This window comes from Boleophthalmus pectinirostris, unplaced genomic scaffold, assembly GCF_026225935.1.
Source record: "Boleophthalmus pectinirostris isolate CB_2022bp ecotype Guang Dong unplaced genomic scaffold, ASM2622593v1 HiC_scaffold_272, whole genome shotgun sequence".
NCBI lineage: Eukaryota > Metazoa > Chordata > Actinopteri > Gobiiformes > Gobiidae > Boleophthalmus > Boleophthalmus pectinirostris.
Genome location: NW_026571267.1, coordinates 1 through 22,715, shown reverse-complemented (window position 1 = coordinate 22,715; position 22,715 = coordinate 1). Strand labels below are relative to the sequence as shown.

The following is a 22,715-nucleotide window of genomic DNA, read 5'->3' as shown; positions in this document are numbered from 1 at the left end:
AACAAAGATGGATGGCTTCAGTGCACATATTCAGAAAGCTCTTCTAATCAAAATTTCCATCACCTTAAAGGTCCTACATTAAATATATTTTTTTTTACTTTAAGCCATGTTAGAATGTTGTTACCTCATCAAAAACATGGATTTAGAGGATTCCACAAATTCAGAGGTGAAACCATCTAAATGAACCACATGACATCACAAAGTGGAAGAGAAATGTTTTCTATTTGAGAGAAGAATTCAGCCTAAATATGCAGGATTTGTGTGTTAAACGTGTGTGAATCAAACAAAACACAACTGCTGGTATGTTTGTGATAAGGAAAGAACATTATAATGTAGATCAGAAGTGTAATATGAGCTTTTTAATGTATCTATTCAATCTAATTGCAACTGATTTATAAGTGCACTGCTCCGTGGCTCAGTGGTGAGGTGGCAAAGCATACTGTATGCTTACATAAATTTGAATCTTATCTCCAACAGCCTACAGAATATTTCTTTTGGTTCGTTACTACATTTGGGGATAATATATACATACATACATACATAATACATGATGGGAATAATAAACCATAGATATGCATGCATTTCTGAGGGAAAAGTCAATCCTGGACAAAATACTCTATAATGTGTGACTTGTAATTCCAGATAGTCATACAAATATACTATTCCTTTGTTTCAATAAACTTGTAATCCACAAAAGGCAACTTGACGTTTCAGATTGCGCCTGCTGCCTGGACTCAGCCACAGTACTGCATGGTATTTATCTGAGCTCTCCAGCAAATAGCCCCACTGACCAACATCCTGACCATTGCAGCCTATTACACTCACTAATCCCTAACAGATGTCAGGAGCAGCTTTTCTTTACAGACCAATTATATCTCTTCCACTTTTTGTTGCCCATTTGCAGTTATTTGGTTTAGAGAATGAATCCATTTAGTTATTTAAAGGTGCACTGCACAACTTTTCTGGTGCAGGGCCTGCTACCTACTTGTCTTCATGGAGATGATATTGCTTTGCCTGGAATGTTCCATGGTGTTACATTAAACATATTACATTTACACATATATGTAACATGTTTATTTATTCATTGTGGGTGTTTCTTTTGCTCATATGTTTAATATATACTGTATAATATTCTGGAAAAAGCAATATCATTTCCACGGAGACAAGCAGGTGGCGGACCCTCCACTCAGTGCATCTTTAAAGTTACTGCTTTGCCTGAAATGTTCCACAGTATGTCATTAAATTTATCCATCTCCTTGGAAACAAGCAGATGATGCCACATGTCAAAATTTCAAGGTACTTTTAGCACTAAAAAAATAGAACCCCCACACCTGAAAAGTTACTACTACCAATTTAGGGTTAATGATTAAAATTTACTATATATTTTTATTATAACTGTGAAACTACAATTGCTATCAATACGAACTGACAGATCTATATGGAGAAACTGTTATTGTGAGCTGTCACTGTATCCCGGGGGTGCTGCAGACCAGGCGACAGAAAAACATCTATATTATGTAATGACAGACTGAAGAGTCGAGAGCTGCGTCCTTGGTAACTATCACTACGGCAGCACCAAAAGAAAAGACACTGTTACATAACCACACATTTACTGCATTAAGGAAGAACAAATATTAAAGCACAAGAACACATGTTGAAAAGATCTGGATAGAGGCCAAAATGAAAAGGGGTACTGAATGACTGAACATAACAGCTGTATTATGACGCACGAATGGCAGGTAAGGTAAGGACAGTTCTATAGTGATCTGTCATAATATAGATGCTATAACATGGTTCATGGTTAATTACTGTACCAATCAAGATGAAATATTGTGCACCCAATATGTAAAAAATACTTTGAAAGTAATTTGTGTCACTGCTCGAGGAGAAATACATTGCTTCACAATTCTCTGTGCAACACACACAAATGTTGTGTTTAGAAAATGTGTTATAAATAAATAAATGTATTAGATTAATTGTGACTGTTTGAGGTCAAGCCTTTCAGATGTTTCCAGTATATACGCAAGTAGTTGCACAATGTAAATGACCTCTCAGCATTGGAAAAATGCAAAAGCGGTTACCATGAACCTACCAAAACAAATGCTGGACAGTGTGTTTGCCCTTAAGCCTAAAATAAAATGCCATGAAATGGATTTGAATAGTGACGTATGTGGGGCACTCCATTATGGGATGTCCCAGAAGAATAGAAACCTTATTAATTAAAGGGGTTATCTAGTGACTACAGCACTGTATATGAAGTGGGCAAGTGTGAAAGACAATAACTAAATAAATAATATAAAATAAAGTTGATAGAACACACTACTGATTTCTTTTTAAAATGTATCATTTTAAGGCCTGAACAGAGATTATTATGCAGGATAAAGATGCTGATCACAGTCTAAGATATATTATACAAATATCTTGTATCTAAATATTTGTATATTCATTATTTACAAATTTATTTTATTTTATTAACTGATGATTTTGTTGTTGTACTTCTAGTTTATTTTAACAAGTTCTAGTTTTGTAATATAATCACTGATAAAATTATTGTCAACTACACCAGATCAAGTAAACTTCTTTTGAAAGTTTTCCTTTTCATATCAAGAAGCATTAAATACAAAGTGAAGTGCTTCTACACAAAGATATATAGGCCTATACACGGACATAATGATGTGAGAACAGACTGAAGGACACCTACAGCAGTGTACAGCGACTGGGTTGTCCTCAGTCGCCTGCACTTTAATGAGATTACGTAACATACAACTCACTTCAGTGTTTAAATAAAACATAAAACACGAATAACAGAAGTTACTACTAATTCATCTAAAGGACTACCGTACATATATTGAAGATAAGATTATAAAAAGTACTAAAACTACTACTGGAAGGAGCAATGCCTTACCTAGCAATCATGAGCCACACAGCTCTTTTCTGCAGTAGCTGAGTTCACACTGTAGCCTATGTGTGCTGTGGTAGGGCGCCGCACTGTTCATTCCTTTAGAGTTTGTCATCAATACTCTCTTTGAACAGAAAGTCACGATGAAGCTGCTCGATCAGTGACAGATGACACAGAGGAACAGAGGAAAAACACAGAGTGAGTCAGTTCAGTCTCAGTCTTTGATATTTGATCTCTCACTCAGCAGCCTGAGTTATGTTAATAAATGTTCTGGTATATTCATACTTTATTCCCCCAGTGTTAGGACATATTTAAGAAATAAATGACTATTCATTTACATATTTTAGTACGTAGATATTTGGTATTCTGGAAACCCATAGCATAACATGTCTGAATGACATTTTTCAGCATTTAAACTCTTTATGAAAGAGAAAAAAACAAAAAAACAAAACATAGGCTACATACATATATTTTGTTTGTACACTTGTACGCGTCCAGTATGGCAAATTGTTTATTCTGTTTGGCCAGTTAAGCCTATTTGTTTTGCATCATAGTTATTAAGCATTTTCTCTTTTCTGTTTATAAAATTTTGGGCGCTATATTCACGTAGCATTGTATTGCAAATTGCTCAGAAATCTGCAGGCACCCTTTACAGCCACCAGAGGGCAGCAATTCAGTAATCAATTGACCAGTTTAGTAAGATACTGTTTTCAATCTGTTTGGCTTTTTTATTCATGTCTTAAGTTATAGGTTTGCAAACTTAAAAAGAAAATACCACAGGAATTATGTGGTCAAGTAAAACATTTTTATTGAGGTAATTTATCCATGCACCATTCTCTTTAAAAAGGTAGTCTCATCTTCACACAATAATTTAAATGAAACCCAAAACCTTGCTGCGTTATTCCTGTGTGTCTATCAACCATTGATACATGTACAATGATAGTGACACTAAGGCACACATTAAAACAATCCATCACACAAACAATAAGTGCATTCTAACTAAATAAAACTCCTACATTTCCATTTAGGAAAAGATACAGCACTGTTGAATTGTTGACATTTTATCTGGTTTTGGCACAGTTGGTTGTGGAAAGTGTAAGTGTAGGTAAACCAAGGGTTTTTCACAGTAAGCGTGTCTTAAAGCAGTGCCCAGTATTTCAGCTGTAGTGAATATATGCATCAACCAGGAATAATAATGACCACTTACCTATGATTGGTCACAGCATAGACACTCTCAAATTCAATTGTCTGGTATCACATTATGCCCTATATCTCATACAACTAAAAGCTTATGCAAATTTTCCAGTCTCCAAAACTAAATGGTCACTGGCTGTTGTCCCTATCCATTTGCAAGTTCCATTGTGATCTGTCTTTCCTTGTCCCTGGTTATACCCAATTTGTGTAATATCCAACTTCATAGAAAAAGAGCAGTACTTGTACAATCTTCATCTTGTCATCTCAACCTCTGGTGCTCATGTTATCCTGACAAGACAGAGGCAATAATAAATATTACAATGAACACAAAATAACACTTTTTCCAATTAATTTTGACCAGTTTAAAGTCTTGTTGCTGCATTCACTAGTGTAATTTTCATCCAGTGCTTTGGATCCCACATTTGTTGCAGGAAGGTGAATATGTTGAGGTCACACTATTTAAGATAAAGAAAATTCTACTTTTGCCAGATAGCTTCAACATTAAAATTAGAATATACATGCTAAGATAAGAATTTCTATAAAAGACAATTGCAAAGTTTTATTGGCAGTAGAAAATATAGCACTTTTATTATTACACTATTTTTGCAACTTTCTGCTACTATTACTTATAGTAATGCTGTACTAGTAGATATATTGACGTTATTTTAAGCTGCCCACTTTTGCCTCTAAACAGCACGTACTATGTGGTGGCAGTTTCAGTTAAGCAGGTTTCATTCATTCATTTAAATTGAGAGTTTAAGAAAAGTTTTGGCACTAAAATATGATCTAAAGTAGGTTGATTTGCGTTCAATTTTCAATGTTCATATGTACACCAAGAAGTCCCCATAGCACCGATTCTCTGGGAGGCTTTCAAATGAATTTGTAGTCTGTATGGAACTTATTTGTTGTCAAGATCAGCAACCTCATGCAAATGAATACAACCAAAATGACGATGGCGGCGTCCACAGCAACATTCGTAATATAGGTGCAAAAGTAACTCACCACCTTGGCTTTGTTCACACACTGCATGTAAGCAGAGGCAATACCAGAGCAGGACAGAGTCTTCCCTGGGTTTTCTTGATAACACTTCAGGATCTGACTCTGTAGATCTCCACACACCGGCTGGATATTAAAACGACTGAAAAAAAGACACAGCTTCAAAATCTACAGTATGCAAGAATCTTGTTCCATTTGACCAGTGCTATTGTATAACTTACGCAAACCGATTGAGTGTCTCTTCTTTGCTTTTCTGGAAACTGTCACCTGTCACTTTGTAAAATTGAGCACACTAAAAGAAATACATGTTAATATAGACATTTCATTTGATAAAATAAATTTAATTAATAATACATTTAAATAATAATCATTGTACAGACTTAAATGATTAAAGCCCATCATGGCTGGAAACTGTGGACCTATTACCCCTTGAAGTGAATGTTACAGATGCTATTTAATTTGTAATTTAGCAAAAAAATAAAATAGATAAGAAAAATAGATATATAGATACATTATATGCTGTAATACCCAGGGCCAAGGATAAATAAGTGGAATTTTGAGAACGGCACAATTCCAAACCCATCCTTAGATAACTATATAACAAATGTATGCATACCTTTGATTCTAATTTTGCAATATGTTCCTTGTAGAGAGCGTCACGCTTCCTCATCTCCTCCTCTCTTAGCTCCAGTTTATGAGCCTGTGTGAGACCAAGAAATACATAAAGATCAAGAAATCAGGAGAGCATTGTTTAAAAACCATCTACTTCAACCCAACAACATTGCAGCAGTTGGAGAGAAGGTAAAGAAGATAGAAACCCCATGCAATGATAATACCAGCCTTACCTTAAGTTCCAGCCACTGAAAGAAGCCACAACAAGCAAGAGAGAGAAAAAGGAACGATCAGAGAGGGGAGACTATTGTCATGTGTAATGTATCTGAGAGATCCTTGCACAAATACATGCAGTTGTGTAGCTGGATGCTCACATAAAGCTGCACCATCAATTTCTCATCTTCTGTCTTCATGCGCTCCTTGGTGATGGACTGGGTAAGCTGCTCCATGTATGCTGATTTCTCTGCCTCCAGTGTCTCTTTCACCTGCTGCTCCACCTGGGCCTGTGCAGCTGCCTCTGCTTCAGCTATGGCGATCGCTCTCAACTCCTCCAACCTTTAAGAATACATTAAAACATAAAAAATATGCACATTACCATAGCACTTATGTTGAGGGGCTTATATCGGTTTATACAGCATTATATTTCTAAACTCACTGTTTCTGCAGCACTTGTCTTCTCTTGGCAATCTCTTCCTCCAAAGTCAACTCCAACTCAGCTTTAATCTTCTGCCTCAGCCTATCCTCGACCACTTCAGGAGGGACCAGCTCAGCTTTAGGGAGAGTAAAAAATTACACTTATGAATACAGGGCTAAAATACAAAATTTGACAGTCAACACAATGCATCCAGTCAAATATATTTGTATTATTATGTATTTTGTTTATTCCTTAGTTATTTTTCGAAGCGAGACAAAAAGCAATTAATGAAATATGCATCAGATCATATACATTAGATCAAGGATGTTTTTGTACTTTTCAATATTATTATTCAAATCATGATTGTGAAGTAAGTGGAGTCAAACCTGGGGGCTCTGCAGTGACAATCTGAACTTTTTCAGTAGGAGTGGGTGAAGCTAGGATCTCAGTGGCCTGTTCAGAGGGTGGTGCTGATGCATCTGCAGTGGATTCTGATGGTACTATGGCTACTTCCACTGGAGGAGCAGACTCAGATGGAGATTCAGGTGGAGATTCAACAGACAACAGAGAGGGTTTTTCTTCAATAGTGACAGATGGAACAACAGGTTCAGAAGTCATCTCGGCAGATGGTGGTACAAGCTCAACTTCAATTGTCTCAACAGGAGTGAGTGGGACATCAGCAGTAACTGGGGAAACGGGTTCAGAGGATGGGGCTATAACGGATGGTTCAACAGGTGTAGGTTCTACGGCAGGAGCTAAAGCCACAATTTCAACAAGTGCTGGTTCAGGAGGTGTGGTAAAAAGGGGTGTGTCTTCAGTGGGTGGGGTTAAAAGGGCTGTGTCTTCAGTGGGTGGAGTTAAAAGGGCTGTGGCTTCAGTGGGTGTAGTTAAAAGGGGTGAGGCTTCAGGGGGTGTGGTTAAAAAGGGAGTGGCATCAGAGGGTGGGCTTAAAAGGGGAGTGTCATCAGTGGGTGGAGTTAAAAGGGGAGTGGAATCAGAGGGTGGGCTTAAAAGAGAAGCGGCATCAATGGGTGGGGTTATGATGACTGGCTCGACAGGTGGAAGCTCAGTGGGAGGAGCCAAAGTGACTGGTTCGACAATTGCAGGTTCAGGAGTAGTTAAAACTACTGGTTCAACAGGTGTCATTTCAATGACCGGAGCCAAAATTACAGGTTCAACAGGTTCAACAGGTGTGAACTCAAGAGGTGGGGCTAAAGCAGAGGTATTATCAATGGAAGCAGCTAAAATTGGGGCTGATTCAGGGGTTTCGGCTAAAACAATTGGTTCATCAAGTGTAAGCTCAGGGGGCAGGGCTAATATAGGTGTAGCCTCAATAGTTGGAGCTAAAATGGCTGGTTCAACAAGTGTGGGTTCGGTTTCAGAAATCAAGATAGGTGCAAAGTCAGTGGGTGGAGCTAAAACTGCTGGCAGTGTAAGCTCAGGGGGCGGAGCTATGACTTCTGCTTCGACAGATGAAGTATCTACAGGTAAAACAATTGGCTCTGAAAGTGTTGATTCAGGAGGCGATGCTAAAGTGACTGGCTCAAGAGGTATGGGTTCAGTGGGTGGGGCTAAAACTGGTGTACATTCAATGAGAGGAGCAACAACAACTGATTCAACAGGCATTGGCTCTGGGGGAGGAGTCAAATGATCACAAGGTGGGGTGACAATAGCTGGCTCAATGGAAGGAGCAAGTTCTACAGGTGGAGACAGAACAGTGATCTGAGGAGTTGGTTCAGCCACAAGTGGGAAAGAGGGGGTTTCTGGTTCAACAACTTGGGAAGGGGGAGGCAGCTCCATAACAGGTGGTGGAATCAGTGGTGAAGGTACATCTTCTATTTTTGTTACAGGAATGGGACAAGTTTGTTCCTCATTACAAGTTGGTGAAACTGGCTCAGTAATGCTAGGAAGTGGGGCTGCAAGCTCTGGAGTTGGGGTTGACTCCACAATAGATTCAATGACAGGAACTGGAGGAGATTCAATTATTGGTGGTGGAGGAGTTGGTCCCGGGTCAGCAGCCAGTGGAGGTAGATCTACAGGCGTTTCTATGGCTGCAGGTGGGGAGGGTTCAGTTGTGGGTGTGGCTTTGGGTTCGGGTGTGGCCTCTACACTAGGAGGGGGAAGAGAGTGAAACTTTACAGGTGGAGGTGGGACTAGCTTAACAGGTGGTGGTTGTGGTGGTGCAGTGTCCAGTGATGGAGCAACTGTAGTTGGGACATCCTGAGGGGGTGAGGGGGTCAGGAGTGGGAGCAGATCCTGGACTGAGGGAGGAGTTTCAGATTTAGCAGTAGATGGTTCGCCCTCTGTAGATGGAGGAGCCTTTGAAGGCTGCCGCATTCGGTGTATGACTCGGTCTGAAAGCTATAGGAAAAAAGTTAGTAACATGATATTGGGGCTCAAACAATATTCAGTCAGTCATATCATGTCTGTTTTATGTCAAAGATCCTATATTACACAAAATTGACTCATACAAGCTTTCAGACATGCTATAAGACTGTTACCTCATCACTTGAAGTTATGTTTGTTTCTTTCACACATTTGAGTAATCCTTTATTATTAGTCTGTTTACATCGCCGAAGCTCAAACAACTCTTTTCCACCTTGTGATGTCATGCACTGGTAGTTTTCAATGTAACAGCTTCCTTTTACTGTTAGTTCAGTAGACACTGACAATCTCAGATCTGAAATTGTCCAAAAGATTCTAGTGAAGATGTATGGAGATTAAAAACATAGTTGAGCACTTCCTGTATAACCACATGACATCACAAGGTGGAACAGAGTGCTTTTTGGATTAGAGAGAAGAACTCAGCCTAAATATGCAGGGTTTGTGTGTTAAAAAAACTTTTTTGATGAGGAAACATCATTTAAAAAGCCCATATAAAGCTATTTTCTGACCTATGTTATAATGTTAAGGGTTACTTTTTAGTGTAAACAATAATGATCTTATATAAATGCTCAAAATAGACAGTGGCCATCTGTGTGGTGATGCATTTTTGGTTCAGGTTTATCACAGCATAGGAAATGTCATAATACAGAGCTTACTAAATTCCAAGAAACACACCATCAACACCGCAACAAAATATACTCTTTGTAAAGCTCATCATGGGGATTTTATAAAATATTTGACTGCATTTATACAGAAGTTGTCAGTGTGATTATTTCCCCAAATCAATGCATAACCTACCTTATATACCATACTGCTATTTGTCAGGTTTGGTAGTTTGGTAATACGTTTTGCCTTTTGTTTAGGGTCACGTGGGGAAGGAAAGTTGCAAAGGTGAACTGAAAATAATTTGAGCCAAGAACAATCTGAAAAGACCACAGCAAGCTTTACTATAGGCGTTACTATAACTATTACTTTATGATTATCATATTATCATCATCATCATCTCTAGTTTAAATACCAGAGACACGTGCTTTCTATTATGATTTTATAATTGTAGGACATGCCGCTGGATATAGTTGAGACAGTTGGCACAAACCATCACAGTATTGATTTACCCACGTGCAGAAAAGGCTATTTCTCATATTACTATGGTGCACTCTTGTGTTACTGTCGCTCCATAATAAGTTTGCAGGCTTCTCTTTTACTCACCCGAATGCCCTTCACAAAAGTCACTCCACCTTCTTCTTCTCCCGTAGCAAAGTGACTCGGGCCGTTTCCCCCCATCCGGCCGGAGTGTCACCGCAAAATGCAAACAAATTATTGGAAATTATTAAATCTACAACGTGCGTCTATCAACCAGTGTAAGCCCAGTGATATCAAGCTGCAAAAGCCTGCCCCGCCCACCCATGCTGCAACAACGGCTGCTTCCATTGGCTGAAGCTCAACAACACCTTTTCTGATTGGATAATGTAGATTAATTTGCCAAGTGTGAGAGAACATAATGTCCCAGATAGGAATATTAGCCTAATAAAAGAAAATAACTAGTCTCATACACACAAATTATATCATGAAGGTCTAGGTTATTGTTTTTTAAAGTTATATGTGCTCTAAAACATTGGCTGAGGAAATAGTCTATATACTACTAGCCTATATACACTACTCCAAATAATTGCAATGAAGACATCTAGTAGATTAGTTTTAGAGGTTAGGTCTTTTGTGTAATAAAAAGAGCCATAATGCACATGCCAATTACCCACAAACAAATTCATTTGATCTTCAAATCGCCCATATCTTTTTATTTACAAACAAGTGACTTTACAGACACTTCTCAAACTAGTCAAAAAAGGCTGAGAGACTCAACACATCTCTTATCAATATTCAAGTTTCAAATTTCACATTTTATCTGCATTGAGTACTGCATTAAATGTGAAAAATAAATAAAATGCTTAAAATTATTATTATTATTTGCTTGAAATTTGCTAAAATAATATAAGAAATGCCATATACAACTTGTAAGTGCTTGCTAAAACAACCAGAACATAATGAAATTGCATAACATCGTCAACTGTGGAAAAGAAAAACAAAAGGAGGTGTTTCATTCCAGTGCATTATTTGATACCAAATTTGAATGATCGTCTAAAAATTGAATACTAAACCTATTCCTAAATCTGTACAGGAGTATTTGTTCAAACCATTTCATCTTTCACTCCTTTTTCTTTTCTTTGGCAGGTGGTCCAAGTAGGGCTGTGTACAAACTGCTCAGGACCTCTGTATACAGAAGGGTGCCCACAAAGACCACAGTTGTGCCAACCCAGTGCCACACAGTGAAGGGGTTTTGGAAGTAAATAATGGAGAAGATGAGGCTCAAAAACTTTCTCAATGTCACGACCAAAGTGACCGTGAGTGACGCGCACTCTGTGGTCAAGATGAAGACACCACGAATGCACACGTATCTGAAAGAGCTGGTTAAAGTTATTTTCACAATATTGACTTTATAATTAATATTGTGTTACCAGGTAAATTAGAACTAGAACTGGGTAATAGTATTTAACATACAACATAAAAAGCAACATATAGTTTAGAATCCTACATTCTGAGATGTGCCTCCCAAGTTTCCAATTCATCACAGCTGCAGTTAGATGCGCATTAAAAATGTTGTTATTTTTTCATTATTATGTTTAATTGCTCTGTTTACATTGTTGGTTGGTAATAATAGTTATTCAGTGACTACGCAGATACACATCTCTATATTGAAAGTCTCTGTATAAGTACCAAACCTATTAAAATGTTTCTGATTGGTATGTTCTAATATGACCAAACATACAAATATGCATGTGTTGTCATGGTGTAGAAATAATGATGATAAACTAGAAAGTAAACAGATAATAAACCAATTAGAAACATGTGTTTTTTACATACAAAAATATAATGTTTTGGTTTGGTAAATTACACATACACAAAAAAACTAATTGGTGAAATATTGTAATGATTTTGGTACTATGTATATATATTTTAAAGGATACTGTGTGATGACGTTCATAAATAGGTAAAACCACATTATAGGCACAGTCAGTCCAACAAGTGGAACTGTCATGGGAGCTAAAAAGAGAACAAATATTTTAGTAGGCATGAAAGTGTAAATGTTCAATTCACAAGAAACTATTACATACAGCTCTGGCTAAAATAAATGGAGTGTCTGTAGATGTTGGTGGAGAACAGCAGAAAGCCGGGAAGGGGCAGGCAGTGCTGAGGAAACAGTAAACAAGCTTATACACACAAGGTCACAAATGTTAACAATCTTACAGCGGAATCTTACATTATAAAACAGGGCCTCTTTGGAGTGTTTTCCGTATTTTTTATACAAAGTCTCTTGAAAAATACCCATCCTTGCAGACATGAGCAGAGCAAACGTCAGCATTGCAATGCCTAAAATATAAAATGATACATTTCTAAAACCAAATGCCTTCAAATGTCATAGGCCTTAATTGTCTTTATTTAAAAACTAAACAAACAATACAGGAATACATTAAAATCCATAGATAAATGTGTAATTGTGCAATAAAAACTAAATTCTATTCAAACATGCAATACTCCAATGTAAAGATCCAAAGTGATTTTTTTTCTTACATTGGCTATTAAATAGTAACACATACCTATGAGCCAGTGAACAAATGCATAAACTCCTACTTCTTCTGATCCCTCATTGGCACTGTTCTGCTGCAATGAAAATAAACAAAATAATATTCAACTAAGAAGAAAGAAAAAGATGACAGTTGATGGAAAAACCTACTTACCACTTGTTTAGCTGACATTATTGTGCATATGAAAATGCCAATGGATACCAGTACTATAGAAAGATATTTGCTGGCAGAATACCTAAAAAATGTGTTATTACATAGTTATTTACAGAACATTAGTTAAAATTTGACCTTGTGAAAATGAGAATGTGAATCATTTGAGGCACCTTTTCTTCAGGATAATTATACCCAGGATCATATTTGCAATAAGTGACCCCTGCAAAAAGAATATGGTGCAATAAGGCTACTGCAGCAATAGTGGGAGAAGAACGCAAGAAAAAAAGAAAAAGAGAGATAATATTCTCAAGATAAAAAGTGCTGAAACTCACAGATCTAAAGATCATGTGCAGCGGCATGGCAATATTGAAGTTCAGTGCATAGTTGTTCACCACACTCACAAAGAAGAACATAGTTACCATAATAACATAGTTGCTGGAAAAAACGATAAATAATAATTTTCTTGCATCCTGACAATAAATGAATGAATGTTGTAGATGAATAAAACATTGTAAGTACAGTTTACCTCATAGGGATAGCAGGTTTTTTCCGACCAAATTTACTTTCAAAGATAAAACCTTCCACAGCAATAAACAGAAACTGTGCAAAAGTGACAATATTACCGCATCCTGGGAAATCTCTGAAAAAATAAAAAGTTAATATGATAACAAATATGATAACAAAAATAGCATGCAACTTTATTGAAGCTTATATCATTGCATGAAAGCTATAGATTATAGAAAGCTGAAGACTATAAAGAGCCAATGGCCTATAGAAATAGATAATAGATTATAGTAAAAGAAAACTAGGCCGCAGCTGCTGAAACCTGTGGATATTTAAGAGCCATAGGGGAAAATACCACAGTTCTAAGTTTGTCACTGACCTTACGAGCAGCTCCAGAAAAACAACATTACTACAACATCCAATAAATACTAAAGCGATCGCAAAGGCCGTCCCCATGTCGGTTGCCGATTAAATTTCTTGAGGGAAGAACCGTCACTTTATTAACCTGAATCTTTTCATGTGCATACTTGCACATCAGCTGCAGTTTGTTTGATTCAGATTAAACACGTCCGACCGGGAATCCAAACTTCCGCATCGGCTGCTCATGGGAGTTGTAGTAAAACACCACAGCGACACACGGCGCGAGAGAGAGGTTTGCAGAAATGAAAAAAGAGGCCTCAGTCTGTCTGCTTACAAATTATGTAAGGGTTTATTGGTCGTATAGCAATACAGAAAACGCAGAAAATAAATTTTAATTGGATCTGTTCATAAACTTGTTCTTTTTTTCCAAGCAACTGTGAACACATAGAACTAGATCCATTTGTAAACCTGAGTCTATAGATCTATGGTGTGAACAGCAGCTGCTTGAACCATTCTGGCACAGAGTTGGCCATCTTCACTTCGAGGATCTTTGGCAGAGGACGTGGCTGGGGAGACGTGGCGTTGCGTATCGTGCGTACCGTGCGTACGTAACACACGTAAACCGCTAGCTCTGCCTTCGCAGCAGCTACAGCATCAACAGTTTAGCCATTAAAGCCGTTTTCTAGTTTTTACGGGCCATATTTGATTCAGAAACATTGTCCTGGTCCGCTGCCAAAATGATTTCACTCACGGACTCGCAAAGTAAGAATATTCCCGCTGTGTCGCGGCTCTTTGTCTTTAGCTTCTTTTTAAAAAACGAATGTATGGGCTTTTAGCCTCCACACAATTGGCTGCACAACTTCAACGTCACCTAGTACAACGTCACTCTAAAATTAAGCTCCTTTATCATCTTCTTTATTTAGCCTTTGATTTTAATCATGCTCTTGTTTTGGGCACTTTGAGTCCACGTGAACTGTACTGTACTTTAAAAGAGTGGCACCATTACGATTGTGGCATGGTCTTCTAACAGATCACTTCCATATGTTTAACGCTATAAATATTCGTTCATATTGTACATTTTTTCAGCATGCTTTACAGCCTCAGTGATAAAAAAGGCATTTACCTAATCACATGATACAAGGCCTTTCTGTTTTAGTGTATTATATATGTGCACAACAGGTTTATAAATGTTTTAACTTAATATTTTTACTGTTTGTCCACAGAAATTGGGATGGGGTTGACAGGGTTTGGTGTATTCTTCCTCTTCTTTGGGATGATGCTGTTTTTTGATAAAGCTCTTCTAGCTATTGGAAATGTATGTTGATCATTCTGTTCAGTACATGACAGTACATCCATCTATGTACTTTTAGTGACTAATCTTTTTGCCTTTCCAGATCCTGTTTGTCTCAGGCCTTTCCTTTGTCATTGGTCTGGAGCGGACCTTCAGATTCTTTTTCCAGAGACACAAAGCGAAAGCCACTAGTTTCTTCCTGGGAGGAGTGTTTGTGGTGCTGATTGGCTGGCCCATTGTTGGCGTAGTACTGGAGATATACGGTTTCTTTCTCTTGTTTAGGTCAGTTCAGCCACAAGTTAATCACAAAGAGCCAATTCTGTTGTAAACCCAGTGTCTATTTTTATCTTGGCATCTCTCATGTTTCCTACAGGGGATTCTTCCCGGTGGCTGTGGGCTTTATCAGACGAATCCCTGTTCTTGGATCTCTGCTTAGTTTACCAGGAATACGCTCTGTAAGTATTATATAGAAAATATCCACTTTATAAATGCCTGTCACCATAGCCATGAAAGAATTTAAGTAAAGAAATATTGAAAATCCTGTGAAATTCGGTGCATATTAATTTAGAACAGTTGCAATTGTAACTATTTGCACAATTGCCACTTTAAACATTAAATTAATGGCAATAGCGCATTACCATGTGTCCTCAAAATGTCTGGAATTTTAATACATTAAAGTTAAGGGAATCCATTTCAACTTCCAGTATTGTTATATTGTTTAAAGTATCGTTTGAGGCTATTCATTGCGCATGGTGGGTCATAATATGAGTAAGGTATGTTGAATTCAAGAGCTGCAGTTATCATCAGATCAGTATCCCTCTGTCATTTTTCAAATAATTTTCCATGCATAAAATATATAGTCTGTATCTGGATGTGTCTTTGAGCAAGACACTTTTCCCTCCTTGAAAGTGTGTGTTACTGTGATAGACACCCCATGCCTGAGGTGTGAGAAGGGTTGAATAGCAGACACATTTCCATCTGCTCTTGGGCAGCTGGGGCTATAAAAGTAGTTCACAAGCTCAAAGTTGCTAATGGGATGCGTAATATAACAAAATAAAAAAGATCCTTGTTAATGTAACTTCTATTTTCCGTGCTTTACTCTATTTACATAATACATTATAACTTTTACAAATGTTTTCTTTGTGCTTTTTGCAGCTCGTTGACAAGATTGGAGAGAGCAATGCCATGGTATAACAGCTGCCTTATTTTTGAGGATTTTTCAAACTGGGACCTTAAACTTTGGTCATTGCCACTCAGTTAAAAGAGCACAGAAGATGTTGAAAAATATTAATTCAGAGACATTTGATAAGTATTTTGGCTTCTTCTGTGAAAGGAGAGTTCTACGCTTTGCCACTGGATAACATCATACATTTTTATTTTGAAAGACTGGAAACATGCTTTTGTTTCATTCCAGTTTGTTGTTATTTAAAGACTGCTGCCCATGGACCACTGGGTGAACTGTTACAGTACGCACTCCCCAATGGACTGGCTCACTCTGTCTGTTGTTACTAAAATAATGTATAAAATAAAATAACAAGCTAAATGTTGCTTGAGCATAAAATACATAGGAGGTCAAGTTGAACATTTTACTGTAACTTTTGTAAATACATACTTGGAATAAAGTGTGTGAACTTTTTAGTCATGTGTTATTACTATGTGAGTAAATGCAACAAACATATGATTGTGGGAGGGGATATGGATAATATAGAAAAACACTAAGTTTCATGGCACATAATATAATAATACAATAAAAATAATACACTTAAATTACCGTGTTTAGCTGTGGTGGGTGGCTCCCTCTGTGACACATTAGAGGTGACATTTTAACACCCTGCAAAGAAAATGTTGCAAATGACCTGTCATCGCCATCGTTAGAGCTTTATAAGAGTAACGTACTCGGAGAAAGCTTATTGATAACAAGGGACTGAGAAAACACAGTAACGGGATCAGCCACAACAAGTAAGTTTAAATGTATCATTATTTTAATTGGAAGACCTTTAATCTGATGTAATTTAGATTTTCAACTTGATTTACTTTTGGTTTGCCTTTTGATGCTGTAAGAATGCCTCAGTGTATTTGATCTAAAAATTGCTAACATGATTTAATTGCTTGTGATTTTGGTTATGTTATTTGCATTAAAGGTGCACTGTGTAACTTTTCTGGCGGAGGGTTCATCAAACGCTTTTCTCTATGGAAATATTATTGCTTAACCTGGAGTGTTCCACAGTATGGTAACTTTTTATCTTCATGGAATCCAAACCAGACCTAGTTACAGGTCAGATCTGTGGAGAGGCAACCCCCTCACAGTCAGAATGCCTGTTTTTCTAGGTATTTTTGAGCAGCAAAACCACCTGTAATTTAATAAATGTAAAGTAGAACTGTTTAATGTCATACTATGGAACATTCCAGGCAGAGCAATGACATATCCATAGAAACAAGCAGGTGATGGACCCTCTGACAGAAAAGTTACATAAAGCATCTTTAAATGAAATAGTGTAAACATTTTTTGTACAGACTCCAGTGATGGCTTTCATTGCGGTGCTTGTGTTGTCACTGGTTTGCCAATGTTGGACTGCACCATATGTAGGTTTAATGCATTTTATTACAATGTATATTTATTACCACTAAAACTTCAATGCAATGTTGATTTTTTTTTCCAGAGGAGGAACTGGACCCCTCAGGCTATGTTATATTTAAAAGGAGCACGTACGTCTATACAGCAAAAGTAAATTACATCAGTTCAGTGCATCAATAATAATAAATAATGTAATGTAACTTATGTCTGTTCAGAGAGACATCGTTCAGTTGTGGAGCGTAGGAGTAACAATGCAGCCGCTTTACCTGATGGTGAGTTCTGAACAATATTATCTTAATTAAATGTGAATAATTTATTTATTGATGTTTAAATAAATGCTTGTGGTTAATAGGATTTTAGATTCAATAATTACTTTTCCAATTTAAATCACAGCCTCACAGTTCAATATGTAATTTCCCAGCAGTCAGCACCTCAGTAGGCGTTGTAAGTGTTATGAAAAATTATAGTTTTTTTAACGTCTGATATTTTTGTAGTGATGTACCGTGAAAGCAATGATGATGAACTGAGGATCTCACCTAGAATATTCAATCTCCTGAGAATGATTGAACAAGGTAAAAAAAATAAATAAAATAATAATAATAATAATAACGTATCAAAAGAAAGAAAAGGAAATTAAAAGATTTTTTTCTTTCAGGTGGCATTGATCCATATGACTATCTCCACGATTCACTGTAACTGCTGTTTGTTCCTTTACAAAACTCAGTGTAAATTAAGTATGTTTCTTGAGAATAAACTCCACCTTGCTTCTCACTGGGTTTAATGAGACACAAATAGCTTTTATTTTTCAATGGAGTAAAGTCAATGAAATATATTTCCTTGTGGCATTAATGAGCTTGTTCACACATTGTAGTGATTAGTGACGCACTGAACATCATTCAGGCATCATCACTTTGTGGGAGGTGTGTTGGGTCAAACGCAGGTCGACAAATAAGAAAACAGGAGTTAACTCATAACTTATTTGTGCTTGGAAATAGACTTTTATCTGTTAATGGATATACGTGATACGTAAAAGATGAACAAAAACAGTGCAGTGTTTCTATAAAAAGAAGAGATTATGGTGGTATATACATTTCTTTTGATTTTCTTTGTTTTAACATGGAATAAATGCATTAAGTTACATTTTTACTCCATGAAATATTTATATAAATGTTTTTTCAATGAATACAAATAACTATAGTCTCATGAGAAATTTGTGGGAAAACACTGACTGATTTGTTTAATATACTGTTGATTTAAGCTTATTGCTAATGAGTAAAAGAGGGGCACAGCTACAACAGAGATATCCAGAGGTGGGCTAGATTTAATATCTAGTTAATGACAAGGGAATATACTGTTGTTTATAAACTCTTATATATTACTTTAGAAAATAGAGCATTTATAGAGACATGTATATTTGAACAAAAGGAGAGAACACATGGCACACAATATTAACAATATATTTCAAATTAATGGATGAGTAAAATTACAAAAACATGATTTGAGTTTAGTCAGACAACAATAAAATAAATAACATAATAAATTAGGATACATTATAGTTATTAAGATAGCTCTATATAATTCAGAATTTTTGGATCACAAAATACAAGACGTGCATTTTATATTCTCCACATTATTTTAAGATACATATTATTATTTAATGTAGTGTTATTAGTGTTATTCAATGTTTTGTTACATAGAAAGAATACCTTGATGCTGTGATGAAAGCCATATGCTATAGAGTTAAATGGTCAAATGAATACACACCAACTGTAGCTGAGACTCTATAGACAGCTATGACAGGAGATGAAGAGCCTTTTTAAAGAGATGTGGAACATATTGCCCCCTACTGTCCATTCAGAGGTCCTTCAGGTCTTTCTGGATGTCCCACAGGGTGCTGGCACTGTCCTGCAGCTGACCCACTTCCTCCTGTGTCAGAGTCATATTCACCACACTGGACACGCCCCCTCCATTCAGGACACAGGGCAGGCTCAGGTACACCTCCTCACCTATCCCATACATGCCCTGCACAAAGCCGGGCCAACAGTCAATGCAAATAAGGTGAAAGGGCAGAAACAATGAAATGATGCAATGTAAATGGACCAGATCATAAAAAAACCCCAAGGTGAAGCGTGTAAAGACAGGCCTGAACAATGATCCTTACCTACAAAAATCAGCTTCACATCTAAAACTAGATAATAACAGGAAATCTTAGGCAAATTCAAGCATCCTCGATAAATACATTTCCTCATTTCAGTGCAGCTATTTTATTCATGATCCTTGATTGAAAATGGTAATTACTGTTCCTGTGAAAAGGGCTTAATCATTGAACAGAATTACAGAAAACGGCCAATAACTATAATTCATCTTCACAGAGGCCTGTCACAATAACAAATTTTAAAGCACGATATGTTGCTACAGAGAAATATTACAATAAACAATAATATGAAAGTACTTTATACATTTTTAATAGACTAGTATAGTATTATAAAATACATATTATTTAAAACCAATGAGCTACAACAAATAGATAACAGAATGAATCAATAATTGTCAGATTTTTAAGTCACTTTTTCAACCCACTACAGCTCAAATATTATAACACAAATCTCACCACTTTTGCACAGAAAATGTACACACAAATATTGAGTCACAAAATATATTGTTCCAGTTTTCATATATTGAATAATAGTATATATTGAATCGATAAAGTAATTACCATGGCCTGTCTTTATATTGTGTTCACTGTCTTATTATACTAGTTAACATTCAAAAAATACGTAATTATTTCTATATATCTGCCATACACATTAAAGTGGGTAGGGTACTTGCTAAAGTGTGCAGAGTTGTACCTGGACCATGGTGGAGACTGGGTGGATTCGGTTCATGTTCCTCATAATGCTTTCTGTGAGGTCGGCCACACTCAGACCAATGGCCCAGTTTGTGTATCCCTTCAGTTTAATCACTTCATACGCACTGAAAGACAAGACACAACATAAGTGGAGAAAATTCAGAAATAACAGATAAGACCTAGCTCACCTGTCCACCACCATTTTGTGAGTCTCTTTCCAGTTCTCCTCATCCTCTTCAGTGCCAATGTTTGGGTTCAGTGTCTGTAGACTGACTCCAGCCACATTTGCCCCACTCCAGACAGGAACTAGAGACACATAACTGTATTATTATTTACTACAACAAATAAGGTTGGGCAATATGCCACAAAAATAAAATAAAAATAATAATAATAATTAATAATATTATATATATATAATATATATATATATATATATATATATATATATATATATATATATATATATATATATATATATATATATATATATATATATATATAATTTTTTTTTAATTTTTTTTAATTTATTTTATTTTGTGTTATTAAAAAATAATTTCAGAAGAGAAGCCATTCAAAACTAAATCTCTGCTAAAACCACATGCAGATACAGAGTCCTATATTAACAGTCTCAATTAAAAGTGGATTTAATAGCATAGCCCAGCTCCTAACAATAGGTGTTCAATGTGATATTGTGTTTAAATATCAAAAGTATCATTATGCCATCACAGCCTAAGATAATGATGTGACAAAAAAGTTTTAAAGATTACATATGCTTACTGATTATGTTGCATGTTACGTGTGCCTGTTTAACGCATATGGAAGGAGACTGTTAAATATACACTTGATTAGGATGAACAAGATGAGTGCAAGTGTCACTTCATAGCAGTGTCAGTGTGTACCCCCAGGCAGAGCACTGTTAAAACACATTACGAAATAACAGAAATGACTAAAACTAAATTGTGATTAAATTGGATTAACTACATAGCCCAGCCCCTAACAGCAGGTGTTAAAAACATGATACTGTGTTTTTACAGTTTTTTAAAATCGCTTTAGCACCACAGATGGTCAAATAATTTGGACTAGTTCTCATCAGCTCAAACAGTCCTCAGGCTCTTTCTCAGAACGCGTGACACAGCTCTCATTCACAAAAATACACGATCTGTGAATTCATCTTGTTATTTCAATACTGCAGGTCTGTCCTCACATGGCTAAAGACTGTGGCCCAAACACTGTCACTTTCAATATAGAAATTCAAACATGAATCAAACAAGGAGAACGGCCTCAGAGAGTACAGAATGTATGAATATAGAGACATACTGCACACGGTATACTGCATTTCCAGTGTGATCTTGTGTAAATGTCCATTACATTTTGCAAAAGCAGTGTTAATGTATTTGCTATTCCAACATCTTCCAATTTCCTCCAACATAAATAGACAAAAAAAAAATTAACTGCTGTGAAGCTTTTTTGTTGCTGCAGCCCATATAATAGCAGAATGAGCAACAAAGAGTGTAAACCTTTGCATATAACAGGAAGCTAAAATCCATGTATATAATCTCTCCCAAGTGAAAACAAAGTGATATCTTACCACTGGTGTCTCCATGTTCTCCCAGGATCCAGCCATTGAAGCTGCTTGGGTGAATGCCCAGTTTGTCAGCCATCAAATAACGAAAGCGAGCAGAGTCCAAATTTGTGCCACTGCCGATGACTCGATGCATGGGGAGACCACTCAGCTTCCACGTAACATATGTCAACACATCAACTGGAAAGGAACAGTTCAGATACTATGACAAGGAAATGACGAGATGAACCAAAAAACATTATTCAAAATTTATTATTTAAGATTTCTGACTCATAACGATACTTATTTCATGCCTGTGAAGAAAAGTTTTTTTTGTTTTTAAAAAATATATATTTCAGCACAGGACAAGACTGGTCCATTCTGTATATTTGTATTGAAGTATGTAATCTTGACTGGCCAATTGTAACAAATGCTACTACGTACATACAGCATATCATTCTTTTTTACAGCGTGGCAGATTCAGTTTGTATTGAATATTACCAGGGTTGGAGACCACCAGTATAATACAGTCAGGGCTGTATCTGACGATTTGAGGGATGATGTGTTTGAAGATGTTCACGTTTCTTTGGACCAGGTTCAGTCGGCTCTCTCCCTCCTGCTGACGCACCCCAGCCGTCACCACCACAATGCGAGAGTTTGCAGTCACTGAATAATCTATAAAGGAGGGGCCAACTTGAATTTTAATACACCTTTTAGCCTATAGTATATAACAGGTTTTTTGTTAAGTGAAAATGGAATTTTTGTGACATTTACATCTTCACAGTGGCATATATCTGCATAATTACACAGCAAACAGATACCAGATTCCACATTAAGATACCAGCACTTCGAAAATGGAATTTAAAATTTTCTAGGATTTATGATTAATTAAAGGTGCATCGAGTACATTTTCTGGTGAGAGACCATCAAATGCTGTTTTGTTTGGAATTTTCTTCTTTCTATTTTCACAGAGACCAAACCAGACCAAGTTACAAATCAGATCTGTGAAGAGGCAACCCTGCTCACAGTCAGAATGCCTGTTTTTCTAGGTGTTTTTGAGCT

At 36.6% G+C, this 22,715-nt stretch overlaps 5 protein-coding genes across 6 annotated transcripts; 2 read left to right on the top strand and 3 right to left on the bottom strand.

The window, feature by feature from the left end:
• Positions 1 to 3,695: 3,695 nt before the first annotated feature.
• On the bottom strand, positions 3,696 to 10,218 carry LOC110169353 (uncharacterized). 2 transcript variants are annotated; one of them, XM_020934881.2, is made up of 9 exons: positions 9,930 to 10,218; positions 6,722 to 8,696; positions 6,357 to 6,471; positions 6,076 to 6,256; positions 5,935 to 5,949; positions 5,706 to 5,789; positions 5,311 to 5,381; positions 5,096 to 5,231; positions 3,696 to 4,381 (listed from the first exon to the last, which is right to left on the bottom strand). In XM_020934881.2, the coding sequence occupies exons 1-9, from the start codon at positions 10,002 to 10,004 to the stop codon at positions 4,358 to 4,360; spliced, it is 2,676 nt and encodes an 891-aa protein (XP_020790540.1). In that variant the 5' UTR covers positions 10,005 to 10,218; the 3' UTR covers positions 3,696 to 4,357. The 2 variants fall into 2 exon arrangements, with proteins under 2 accessions (XP_020790540.1, XP_055015744.1); XM_055159769.1 differs by lacking the exon at positions 5,935 to 5,949 and having other exon boundaries at positions 9,930 to 10,217.
• A 270-nt stretch (positions 10,219 to 10,488) lies between these two features.
• On the bottom strand, positions 10,489 to 13,611 carry slc35b4 (solute carrier family 35 member B4). Its single transcript, XM_020934883.2, has 10 exons — positions 13,398 to 13,611; positions 13,041 to 13,154; positions 12,847 to 12,949; positions 12,685 to 12,734; positions 12,515 to 12,596; positions 12,374 to 12,437; positions 12,037 to 12,146; positions 11,891 to 11,966; positions 11,744 to 11,819; positions 10,489 to 11,173 (listed from the first exon to the last, which is right to left on the bottom strand). Exons 1-10 carry the CDS (start codon positions 13,472 to 13,474, stop codon positions 10,924 to 10,926), a joined length of 1,002 nt encoding a protein of 333 aa, XP_020790542.1. The 5' UTR covers positions 13,475 to 13,611; the 3' UTR covers positions 10,489 to 10,923.
• golt1bb (golgi transport 1Bb) lies at positions 13,612 to 16,307 on the top strand. The gene is made up of 5 exons (XM_020935263.2): positions 13,612 to 14,140; positions 14,602 to 14,693; positions 14,773 to 14,951; positions 15,043 to 15,124; positions 15,825 to 16,307. The coding sequence occupies exons 1-5, from the start codon at positions 14,116 to 14,118 to the stop codon at positions 15,861 to 15,863; spliced, it is 417 nt and encodes a 138-aa protein (XP_020790922.1). The 5' UTR covers positions 13,612 to 14,115; the 3' UTR covers positions 15,864 to 16,307.
• An 814-nt stretch (positions 16,308 to 17,121) lies between these two features.
• Positions 17,122 to 18,029, top strand: LOC129410847 (spexin prohormone 1-like). Its single transcript, XM_055159768.1, has 5 exons — positions 17,122 to 17,252; positions 17,330 to 17,375; positions 17,460 to 17,516; positions 17,739 to 17,816; positions 17,900 to 18,029. Exons 1-5 carry the CDS (start codon positions 17,193 to 17,195, stop codon positions 17,938 to 17,940), a joined length of 282 nt encoding a protein of 93 aa, XP_055015743.1. The 5' UTR covers positions 17,122 to 17,192; the 3' UTR covers positions 17,941 to 18,029.
• A 934-nt stretch (positions 18,030 to 18,963) lies between these two features.
• On the bottom strand, positions 18,964 to 22,371 carry LOC110169317 (L-lactate dehydrogenase C chain; the record flags this gene model as incomplete). Its single annotated transcript, XM_055159770.1, has 5 exons — positions 18,964 to 19,266; positions 20,094 to 20,217; positions 20,281 to 20,398; positions 21,681 to 21,854; positions 22,155 to 22,371. Coding segments are annotated over 5 exons (801 nt in total), but the record flags the coding sequence as incomplete, so codon positions are not given.
• Positions 22,372 to 22,715: the final 344 nt, after the last annotated feature.